Below are 12125 nucleotides of genomic sequence, written 5' to 3'. Positions count from 1 at the left end.
GGCTTAATCTCAATAATGGGGGTTGCCCACAGTAACTAAAGATGAACAGAAAAAAGCGGCCCAAAAAACAAAGAAGTATGCTGATGTATAATGATGGGCTGCACAGATTTGAGTCCTGGGGTCCCCATTCAAAGAGGCAGCAGTTTCCCACCCGAGTAAGTTTAATGATTAGTGTTTTCCTAATTCATTGCTATATCATACACTTTCCAGCTCGCAGTCGCTTCCAATCAGCACAGTGCTGGGAAAAAAGAGCTCTGTAAGGCATGCGGTCTTATGGCAGGCATAGTACATATCCTAATCAGCGCAACCTATGAAGCGTGAGTTCCTTCTTCCTACAGCATCTGGTGTACCTCAGCATTACTGCTTCCACCAGACCTGACCAGTGGTGCGGAGACACCGATGATCAAATACTGACATCTTCCGTATGTCCTCTGCGCGTAGGAGCCCCATACTCTTCAGCTACTGAAACTTGGCGAAGTTGATGGACGGAGCTGCTCTCATTTGGCATGCGTAGGGCTAACCTAGCCCACACGATGACGAGATCAGAGCCATGTCCCCTACACCAGAAGGGACGACAACCCTTAAATGAGGCTCTCCATTGGTAGCTGATAGCCATATGGTCCAATGAGTCCACGACTGTCTTGTGGTAGGTGGCTTCCAAGTAACTCGGTGTGTGTTTGCGTTGGAAGTTCGAGCTGGCCAGGAGCAGATATGATCTGCACACAATCGAAGAAGCCGCCCTCCATTGTCCGTACGCTCAGCATCGACTCCAAATCTACCACCTAACTGAGCTTCTTCTGGCTTAGTCGTCCAACTTGGGCATTCATGTCACCCGCCAGGATTACTATATCCATCCTTCTTGCTGACCGGATCAGTCGTGGCAGATCTTGATAAAACTCGTCCTTCTCAGTCTCAGAACTGCTATCTGTTGGGGCGTTTGCTGATGCGACAAACAAAAGTCGTTTCCCGCATCGATCCATATTGACCCTCATTTGGCCAGACAACCGCACGGCGCAAGGACGACTGTTTACTGGGATCCAGTCCGGTAAAGCGCTTTCAGCCTCGGAACTGAGTGCAACTCGCACAGCGTAGATACCAAGAGCAATTGCCCGAAGAGTAAAATGTGGAACATCTGGGCTCGTCATGAGCGGCTTGAGGAGCACGACCGAAGTGGGGTCTTGCATGCGTGTTTCGGAGAAACAACATACACCGATAGAGCGGGAAAGTAAAATTTTAGCAAGGGACGCCTGTCGCTCAATTTGATATAGAGTACGGTGATCAAAGGCTGCAACGTGGATCAGACCTTTTGAGGTTAGTAGGTGATTATTTTAGTTCACTTTTCTGGGCGATGGTTGAGACACGGAACAGTGACTAGGAGATGGGCAGATGGGTTGATTGCACTGCATTGTAGGATGGGTTGGGAGGGAATGAGGGGAAGGTAGGTGAGCGAAGAGCTGCAAGGGTAATTGATACTTCCCGGTTGCCCAGGCCGAAGTAAGGAGTTGAGTTGAGGTACCCCACCTTGAGCCTCTGACTCAAGAGTCTGAACCGCGGGACAGTGGTGGTGGTGAGGGTTTTAATGGGGGACCCTTCCAGGAGCCAATGACTCAATAGTCTAACCCACTTAGCTATAGGGGACCAGCCTGGCCAGAGGATGTAGGGAGTGGAGTACTATTGTCCCAACCTGATGCGGCTGCGCACAGCAGATGCCTTTTGAGCAGCACCGGACTCTGATTTTGAGAGTATTTCGACCGTACTGAATGACGTGCCATTGATCACGGTCAATCGTTGGACGATCAGAGTCTGCAGTTTCTAGGGCCGACCTTTCTAACTCGTCCTACCTCGCAGAAGACAGAGTCGCTGCCTCCATAAATATGGACATGCTGTCGCCTGGGGGAAATGCCTTGCTGCCTTCACACCCCTATCGCATAGGACAGTAAGACTTTACTTCCAGACCACCCCGTAATACGATTACTCTCAGTAGGTGTACTCGCTGTTCTTCGTCGGGCTGCCAACCGTTGATCTTCCAAGCATGGTTGAACCTGTAGTAACTGAGTTCCAACAAGTATAGCCTGCAGGATCATTGCGGCACAGAAGCCCGATCACCATGAAAGGGTGACGGCTTTGGGTCGAGCCAACAAAATGCAGGGAAATATGAAGAGAAGAGTTACTCAGTGACGCCAGCATGACAGTAGGGTTTTAGAATGTAATCGCATCCACCCACTCACCGGAGCTTAATCATCTCGCCGTTGCTGCTTTAGAACAGATGAACAACGAATAAGCCGTCAACTAGGTTGCATGGCCTAGTACCCACGTTAGCCCTTTCAATTGAGTTAAAACACCTCGGCTATGAAAAGTTTGCGAATGGGACTTCCTTAGTGGCAGGTTTTATGGGCGTACTTCAGTGAGATACGATGGACAACAGTACCCGTTTTGGAACATCCGTACCTCTTAACAGGCTGAGGAAATCAGGTTTCTCATCCAAAAAGTGCTATGCTTACAACTTCCTTCAGAATTTTGGCGTCACATGCGAGCCCACATGAATTACATCTGTCACAGTACAATTGTGGCTTACGCAGCTGCTAAGATAGACCAACCGGTTAGGAATATCAGACCCTTTCACATCGGAGTATCAGGAAGACACAAGAGGGCTGTAAAAGTGCGAAACGCGTGCCAAAACAAGGGATTACTTGGAGCAGGACCCATCGGTTGTAGGAAGGCGTTTGGATAATTTATTGTAGTCTCCGAAAGGAACATGAGTGTTAGCATACGGAGCAAGGAGTATACTGGACGTCCGATTTTGTGAGTGTATTTGGAAGTGCTTCTTTAGCTACACAGTCAAGGAAAATCTCGGCTGTTGGTAGGCCATACACGTGACATCGTTAATGCTTTGGAGCACTGTAAACACGTGATCAATGCACATCACACCTGATCTAAACCCTGTTTGATGCTCTCCAGCTGGCGCCCCATGTGCGATAGCCAAGTGTCGAAGTATCATGGAGATTAGCAAACAGGTTATGATCACTATTAGGTTTGTAACCCCATGATTACAACAGCTGCTTTGAGCGCTTCTTGAAAAAACCACAAAGATTAGCTCACTTAAATCTTGTGACGCTCGTTCTTGCTTTCAAACAAGTTCAGAAAATGTGGTCATACAAGGAAAACCTACGGTCTTTAAGTATTGCTGTTGATAGTTCAGTTAGTCCTGCAGTGGCATTGCAATGCAAAGACACCAATACCACACGGACAAGGGAGATGATAAAAGGCAAACCACGCTCGATTCGATCGGTTCGCACGGAGGACGGAGGCATTGAGTGGGGGGCAACTGAAACCTTGCCCTCTGTCATGTTTAATAGTTAATGTTGCCATTTATTATCCCACTAACAGAGAGTCTCCAGGGTTCGAACAGGGAGATGATGCAAACCACGCTCGATTCGATCGGTTCGCACGGAGGACGGAGGCATTGAGTGGGGGGCAACTGAAACCTTGCCCTCTGTCATGTTTAATAGTTAATGTTGCCATTTATTATCCCACTAACAGAGAGTCTCCAGGGTTCGAACAGCCTTTGTGAATAATCGATTGCGCTAGTCTTCGCCTCTCAAACCACTTAGTTTTACCACACTCCTATCTGCGCAAAGGCGCCGTTCGAGAGAGCTCCGATTCCGATGAGATGACCCAGTAGCAGTGAGGAACAATCGGTAGTTGATGCGCGTTGATAAGGGCGCCCACGAGTGTTAGCGCACTTTGATTCTAAACTGAGCATACCACATACCGCAGATTTATTGATACGCTGGTGCTATTATATCTAAGGTCTATGTACCGACCAAAACGGCGCCTACCTCTAGGTAGGAAATATATTGGGTTGAATCGGAATTATGTGGCCGTTGGATTGTTTGCTGAGCAGGACAATTAAAAAACACTGAGCATATCATATTATAAGAAAAATCTACCATGATGGAGGTGTTTTCACTAACACAAGCTTTGTCGTAAAGGTCTGAAACTTACCGTCTTTGACAATTTATACACATCGACTTGACACACTAAACATATGAAGCTGAAGTTCCTCATGAAACATCGATACCTTTGAGTAAAAAACAGTTCCCGCGCTTTATTATTCAAGATGTTGTAGGTATACTCCCATTTGTCACCATGTCACTAGTGCCCACGAGCTTTTCAGCCATGCAAAAAATTTTGTCCTTGATTATACCTTGAATGCATGTTTTGAAAACTGCTAACGTTAATGCATTTATAAACCACTGAATTCACTTTAGTGTCATCTTTAAATCGAAAACCTTTTTAGTGAATTCAACACTAGGTTTATTGAAATAATACAAACAACCCGCAAAATTCGAGGCTAAAAAGGTTGACAGAAGTGAGCCACATGTTAACTGAGTACAACACACCAGCTATGCAGATGGTAAGATGACCCTATCCTGATTAAATAGAAAACAAAACTTTTGTGAACGCACTCTATACTGCAAACGCAAGTATGTATCCCTCCATTATGAAAGTTTGCACCTCCTCTTACTCATGGTTCAAATTAAAAGTGAGCATCACAACGAGCGCGACTGGAGTGTAGCTTTGTAGCGAATTAGTTGCAACACGAGTTGTTAGGTGATACAGGTATACCATGAGAAGCGACAGAGGCGAAATTGTGTCCCGCTTGTAGTTGAGAACATGACTAGAAGTTTCGTCGGAAAGCTACTGCACCTATTGTATGTGCATCCTACGTCTGAAGTTAGGTCATGCTCAGATTCATCTGGTCCACCCCCAGTATTCGGACAGCGAAAGTTCTACAACACACAAAAGCCGGCTCAACGTTGGATATTAGGAGGGCCTGTTTCGGTAGTAAAATGGGCAGTGTAGCAAGATGTCACGGGAGTCAGCATTAGGGCCGCTATGAAGGTGTTGTGTGGGAGTAGTGGCTGGATCTTTCACAAAAGTGTCACGCAGGGTCATCGAACCTGAGGTGGGCAACTCACCTTCCGTCTTCATTTATCCGATAAAATGCTAGGAAAGGATCCGAACTGCCGAAAAGGTCTTTTCTGTCCAAACCCTTGCCAGAAATATCCAGGATAAGCTCATCCTGATAGCCGTATAATTCGAAAAATGACGTCAATGTTTACCTTGCAGGAGGAAACCTCATCAGCAATCACTATTTGAAAGGTGAGTTAGCTTCAAATCAGTACTCACCTATGATGGACCCACACTTTTCAGCAGGACCGTTCCTTAGTATACACTACTATGAGGAACCGTAAACTCACTTTAAAGGTTTCATCACTCTCCATGACGAAGCAATCTCCCCTAGTGTTGCTTCACAATTACCTAGGAAATCCTAGAACAAGTCAGAACGCCGTAGCCGATTTTAATGGAAACGCACGTGTTTTTCAAGTTTATCAGAAGAGCAGTCGACATCGTAGCTACAGGTAAATCAATTAAACTCGTCGAATACGTACACAGCAAAATTCAGTCGTTGCTGTTCTTCGAAATGATACTCAATTACTATCTTTTTAACAAAATCCGGATTGAGTGTATTCTGAATAACTTCTGTTCGACCAAGTTCTCTCCAGGAATTGTCATGCGTTTTCTCGAAAACAACAACCACTGCTGAATACGTTGACAAAAGAATTCGACATACGTGGATCAGATTTAGAAAGGATGTCAGTATCACATAAGTTTCTAATAAATGCACATAAGAGGGGTGTTATTGACATCACCTGCATGATATAGATAGCTCAATAGTAGTGTATAACGTTTCATCAGACGTCATCCTGGTTATTTTACGTCAGAAACACAGTACATCGTAAATGAATTCACACCTCAAGGATCGCGCGCTTTAGGTCAACTGAGAGCACCAGCACATAAGTTCCGCGTAGTTCATTCACGGATTCACGGATTGATACACAGGATCGAGGCTTTTGCCCAAGTTCCCCGGGTCGGTTTTGTTCTTGTCGTTCAGCGGCTGTCGTTCACCCGAAAGACACAAGTGATAAAGGGACGTAGCACTGCTCTTTATGTTCTCAACACGTGGCAGCATGTTTTACAGCCTGAAAATGTTCTTACTATGTCCCCGCCGGGTGTTTGCTGGGTCAACGGTAAAAAATCTGTTTGCCAAGCTTTGTTCAAACAGGGCGTAAGTAAGAACTAGGTCCCTGGAAGGCGACGGTACTCCAGGGGAAAGAGATCAACCATCGCGAGACGCGTTTCGTAGGCCACGGATTTCAGGCCGGCAACCATTCTAGTGGCGGCCTGCTGGATACGCTCAATGAGGGTGACGTCTTTCGTACGTCCTGAGTAGACAACTCGGTTAGCGCACTCCAGGATCGGCCCCATATAGTATTTAGAAGTCCATGCGAGTAATACGGGAGAAGGTGCGTCGGACCATCCGTAAAATGGCGAATTCCTTTTGGGCCGATCTCTCATGGTGTAGTGAGAAGGACAATTTTCAAACAGAGGGGGCCAGAATCTCATCGGCATAGGAGTTTTCAGCAAACTGGAGCATTGTTTCCTCAGTCACATAAATACTTATCCATACACCTGTTGTCTGAAATTTTTCGATGGCATTAGTTTTTGCGAACTGAATTGAACTTTTGAAAGGAACGGCGTGTCCCTCATTGACCAACATAAACATGTAGTTGAGCTCAGAGTACTGGTCCAAATTTCTATGCCCCATCTAGGCGTCCCGAGATCTCAGGAATGTCGCGAAAATATTCTGCCACACTTTTCTTCCAGGGTCATACAAACACGGAAATTGATTGAGATGATTTTATATGTTAGCAGAGGCCCGATTAAATGCACAATCAAGATGTGAAACGTGACATTTCACTTGCATTTGCAACAAAGAGCATTATACGGCTAACGGGTCCCATCTGCCTGTTCGTGGCATGGTAGTACGTACGGCTTCTGCGCGAGCACCGACACCATCGTCTTCCTATTAGGTGTTTGAATGAATTGTTGATAAATAAATTACCAGGCAATTGCAAACAGGACGAGTTGCGGGATTTCAAAGATTGTTGACTTTCGAGCTTAGACGTTGGTATTGGACACGACTACTGCGTTCTGTCGTAGTGAAACGATGAAGGCTTTCACCGTAAAGTTGTTTATTATAAAACACCAACTGAACAGTTACAGACTATTCGACACGGAAGCAGAACCCTCACATACATCTTGATTATAGAATCTGAACATCTCTTATCGAATGCGTCTACCTGAACTTTACTGGATTTTCACAGACTATTGCTCGATTGCAAACAGACGCAACAAAGCGATTCCACTAATTCCACAATAACACTCACTTTTCAATAGACGCGGAACGAAATTATGAGAATACGTACCACTCTCGCGTCTCATCAGTAGCATCCACCTTTACGATCATATCAGCCAGTATCATGAAAGGATCTCCTAAATAAAATGCGACGCTTTGTATCCCAGTTTGGTTTGCATCATACTATTACTTATTTCGCCAATTGCATAAAGGTTTTTTCTTTTGATGCGCAATGCTACAAAACGAGCACTCGTACAATTTACCGAAATACAAACGTGGTCACGTGCCTCTACTCTCATCTAATTTCACCCGCGCTTACACTGTTCATTCACGGAACTTATGTGCTAAGTCGGGTATCGCAATATTTCGAACTATCTTCAGAATCTAGTAGTGAGGACTGTTCGTGAGAATACTCTTGGACAGCCATGATTGTATTATTTCTTATTCAACAACCTGGGCCAATGACGACTTTCCTTAGAGGGAACAATTATTACTGAGTGTATTATAAAGTCCTGCACTAGAAATCCAGAATTCAGCACAGCGTGACAAGTAGCACCTATGTACTCGAATTTACCTATGTGTGCAGCACTTGGAATATTAAAACAAACGAATGATGAGTAGAGCACTAGAAATCAGAATTCAGCACAGCGTGACAAGTAGCACCTATGTACTCGAATTTACCTATGTGTGCAGCACTTGGAATATTAAAACAAACGAATGATGAGTAGAGCGACGAAGAGAATTTCAATCATGTACATCACATCCGCAACATCTTGAATGAGCTGGCGGACACTGATAGCTCGTTGGTAGTCTTGATCATAATCTTTTGGGATTTCTCGATTCAAGAATTTCAGGTTCTTCGCAGTTAATATTCTCTTGAAATGTAAAGCTTTGTTTGGATACCACGAGATCATCTACAGAGGATTTACCAGCATCTGAAAGAACAGGAGTGTCGTTAACCTGCTGACCGCTGGTAATGAACTCAACACGATCAAGAGAGATCATCCAAATCGAGAATGGTGACCATACGTTTGCCATTTGATGATAGTATTATTCTCGTGGCAGGCCATAAATCGTTACCCTTGGAAAAGGTAACATCAGCCGTTTTGGTACAGTCAAGACTTGTACGCGACGGGCGAGACTTAAGTGGAAGCGCGGGACTCTTCCCACTAACGAATTTAGCGCCATTCCTGTATCGCATTAAAAAATTATCAATTTCACGGACCAATTCCGCAAAAGAAGTAGGAGAGAATGGAATAATAGCAGACAATAACAGCGGACAAAATTCTCAACCAGCTTATTCGACTGGCGGTGTCGTGGAGCAGTAAAAGGATGTCGATATCCAAGAACTTTTGACCATTGCTCGAGGAATTTTGCAGTGGAGTGTGTGTCATTCTCAGTGACCAAAACAGTTGGTACAACCTCATGGCTGAAAACTTTACTCAATTCATGTTGTGTGAATTCGGCATTTGGAGACCTAGTTAGAAAAACTTCAGGCCAAATTAAATATGCTTCAATAACAGCTAAGGCATTGAATTTACCGACAAAAGGACCTCGGCAGTCAGGATGAACTCTTTAAAATTTTTCATATGCAATTGGCAATGGATACCACTGTGAAGACTTACTGCGAACTTTTTGTGCATATTTAACACGTATCTTAACAGTACACTTCACGTGAACATTCTGTTTCGGCCACCGGCATGACAAGCGTGCCAGAGAGTTCATTTTATTCACACCCATATGACCAGAGTGTAAATCTGTCAGAACAGCCGCTCGCTGAGTCGGTGGAATGATAAGTCAATCCCCAAAGCATAACGATTCATCCAATGTAATGGACAAACTTTCGCGTCAAAAGTACTAGCGGGAAACTGGCGTCTCTCTTGTTGAGTCCAGCCACATCACAGTGCAAAAAACTGGGAGGGAAATTTTTTAAGTATCAGCGACAAGTGCGCTCCGCTTAACTGCTGTAGTTTGAATCAATCAACAATGTGAATTGTTTGAATAGGTGTCGCGTAATGAAATTCTTGACAAGAATGATTTTTTTTGCGCTAGGACGAACGATCCTATAGGTATACGAACGCGCTGCAATAATCATATGTTGAACCGTAGTTGCAGATGACTTCGCCTAATATTTTGTTGGATGATACAAGAATTTTAAACCCTCGTTATCAGTAGCACTGGTAAAGTTTGATCCTAATGATAATTATGGAGCCATTTGACATCCTAATATACCGCGGGTGCTTCTCAATATACCCACGTTTGGCTTTTGAATGTGGATGGGAAATGCAGATCGCCGGTCTGGCATGTGTTTAGGTGTTGCTCTTATTCCAGTGGGAGAGGCATGGGTAATGATGGTCGAATGATGTTTGACAGAAAATGCTTTCAAAATGGCTGAAGTTTGAAGCTGACTAAGAAAATTAATTGGCAGGTGTGACAAAGCAGGCACCCAATATGTTTACCGAAATTAGGAATAGAACGAGGGCAATGCCGAAGTGCTTCTCGGACTGAACGCGGTTCTTTAAAATTGTTTGGTGATTGTGCATTTGTTAAAAGAGATAGACGGTTTGTATCGGGTTTGAATCTACTGGCATCCAAAATCTAGCTAAGACACGAAAATGATGGAACGTTAAAAGTGCGTTTATTGGAGTGAATAGCTACGCTGAACTGATAAAATCGCCTTTGTAAAGACAACAGACGCATCTCGAGGGCAGCATTATCAACAACCTGCATTATGATATCATCTTCATACGTCTCAACACCCTACAAAACTTTTGTGAAGTAATCATAATTTCTTGGACACTGCTGGTGAAACATTCAGATCAAAGAGAAGGAAACCTTATCGGAATGACCCAAAAGGTGTGCTAATCACGGAAAGATTACTAGAGGCTATGTACGTTGTAGTAGCCGCGTAGTTAGCTTTAGCAGGCAGTCTCCACAAATTCTCGAAGCAATAGCATCAGCCTTCAGTGAGGTAACCATCGGAGTTGCCCACTTCAATGATTCGACGGGAGTCAGTGTTCCTTTCGCACACATTGAATTTAATTCTTGACGAACAGGCTCGCGTAAGCCAAATGGAATAATTCGTCTCTTAAGAAATATAGGCTCTCCTGTAACTTCGAGCCTCACCTTGGGAATTCGCATGCCACCTGTAGCCTTAGAACATTTAAGAACCAGTTGTTGGAGTTAATTCTCATTCACAGAAGTCAGTAATGTCATGCTAGTTCGCAGTGAGCACAGATTTTTGAGTCCGATAATCGATGGTTTCGACGTTGAAACCCAAAAATTACAATCGATAGAGGTCTCTTGGAATAACCTCACAGAAATCGTGCAACTACCAACTAAAGGTACAGAACGTTCAGTGATACCGCGAATAATAACAGCTGTAGACACTACCACTACATTGTGTTAGAATGCAGTTAGATTTGGGTATGCAATAATGGACACAACACTTCCAGTGTCAACAATGAAATCATGTTTTTGACCAGAGGTGGATATCAAACTTTTAAAAACTTGTGACGAATTATGAGACGAAGTAGATAGAGAGGTTTAGAGATGTCTTCGGATAATGCTTCCAGGCCGGCATTGGATCGGAACTTGTGACACACCTTCGGACTCACAGACAAGTTGAATGTGTCCTGCTTTCCCACTGATAAAACCCGAAGCTTGCACGTTAGGGGATGAATACCTGGAATAGTTCAGTGCACAAGATCCACAGGTTCCAGATTTTTGAACCGCTGAATTGAAGTTTCGATATGTGAAGTGACGTATTGACGGATTCGAGCCACGGGAATTCGCTCGAGGTTTGAATTTTTGCCCGCCTTTTATAATAATTTAACGACGCTACTTCCTCAGTCTTTGCTGTATGCTTCATATCTTCATTCTGCTCACATATTTTCCGAATAGTTTGAACTTTTCGACCAGGACAGAGCAGTAGCTACTGGTGAATTTTCGGGCATTTGAACACCGGCAGTGAGTCTATATGGGGCTATATGTGAGTCTACATGACATCACGAACCGACTGAGAATGGGAGCGGGTCAACACATTCAACTTACTTCTTTCGGCTGCTACGATATCAATCGATTCAGTGTTGCAGAACTTTTCTCTTCAATGTATGGTAGAAAATATCGATTGGAGGTTCAGGATGAACCAGATTATTTATCAGTGTATACGCCGCCTTGCCAAGAAAATATAGAAAACATGCCGTGAGTTTCTTATCGTCCATATCAGAAATTGAAAGACGCCATATGTCAAACCGTTCCAAATAACCTTCTACGTCTCGCGCACTTGAATAAACATTTATTGGTTCCATTTCGGCAGGCATGATGAAATGTTCCAACCGCGAGTCCAAGATGTATTATGACCTCCAGTACGTATATCGGTATAAGCAGACAAACTAGTAATCCAGAGTTCAGCAGAGCGGAACAAGCAGCACGTATGTAATAAAATTTACATGTTACAGCATTTAGAATAATAAAACAGGAGAATAATTAATAGAGCAATGAATAAATTTTCACTTATATTCATAACAGTGCGTCTGTTTCCTCTGCACCTTTCGATATTGTGTACTCATGCTAGCGCTATTATTTTTATTTCTTTGCCACACCCTCCTGGCAAAGTAGCTTTTTTGGTAGCCAGAGCAATACAATACAAATATTTAACCTAGCCACGTTTGACCGGATGTCATGACTATTCGCCGTAATTTTTCTATTGTCTCCGACAACGTAGTAGGCGGGTTGTGTTTGCTAGCTACACCTATCCTGTTGCCTGAGTAAATGGATACCTTGGTAACTTCATTGCTTAGCGGCAATCCTACAATCTACAGATATTGTTGATTCCTCATTCGAATCAACGGTGAACAGC

At 43.9% G+C, this 12125-nt stretch overlaps 3 protein-coding genes across 3 annotated transcripts in view; all 3 read right to left on the bottom strand.

Moving 5' to 3' along the window:
- Positions 1 to 1184, bottom strand: part of T265_06240 (hypothetical protein) — a gene marked incomplete at both ends in the record, with an annotated part of 63107 nt that extends 61923 nt beyond the window's left edge. The window contains one exon of the mRNA XM_009171450.1: positions 868 to 1184. Within this exon, the coding sequence (XP_009169714.1) occupies positions 868 to 1184 (317 nt within the window). The remainder of the gene's footprint in view (positions 1 to 867) is intronic.
- Positions 1185 to 1921: 737 nt separating this feature from the next.
- Positions 1922 to 5288, bottom strand: T265_06236 (hypothetical protein; the record flags this gene model as incomplete). Its single annotated transcript, XM_009171446.1, has 3 exons — positions 1922 to 2042; positions 4983 to 5086; positions 5265 to 5288. The coding sequence occupies 3 exons, from the start codon at positions 5286 to 5288 to the stop codon at positions 1922 to 1924; spliced, it is 249 nt and encodes an 82-aa protein (XP_009169710.1).
- Positions 5289 to 5431: 143 nt separating this feature from the next.
- Positions 5432 to 5723, bottom strand: T265_06235 (hypothetical protein; the record flags this gene model as incomplete). Its single annotated transcript, XM_009171445.1, has 2 exons — positions 5432 to 5607; positions 5639 to 5723. 2 exons carry the CDS (start codon positions 5721 to 5723, stop codon positions 5432 to 5434), a joined length of 261 nt encoding a protein of 86 aa, XP_009169709.1.
- Positions 5724 to 12125: the final 6402 nt, after the last annotated feature.

The sequence above is a fragment of the Opisthorchis viverrini genome, assembly GCF_000715545.1.
Source record: "Opisthorchis viverrini unplaced genomic scaffold opera_v5_129, whole genome shotgun sequence".
Classification (NCBI taxonomy): domain Eukaryota; kingdom Metazoa; phylum Platyhelminthes; class Trematoda; order Opisthorchiida; family Opisthorchiidae; genus Opisthorchis; species Opisthorchis viverrini.
This window is presented reverse-complemented; position numbering and strand designations above follow the sequence as displayed.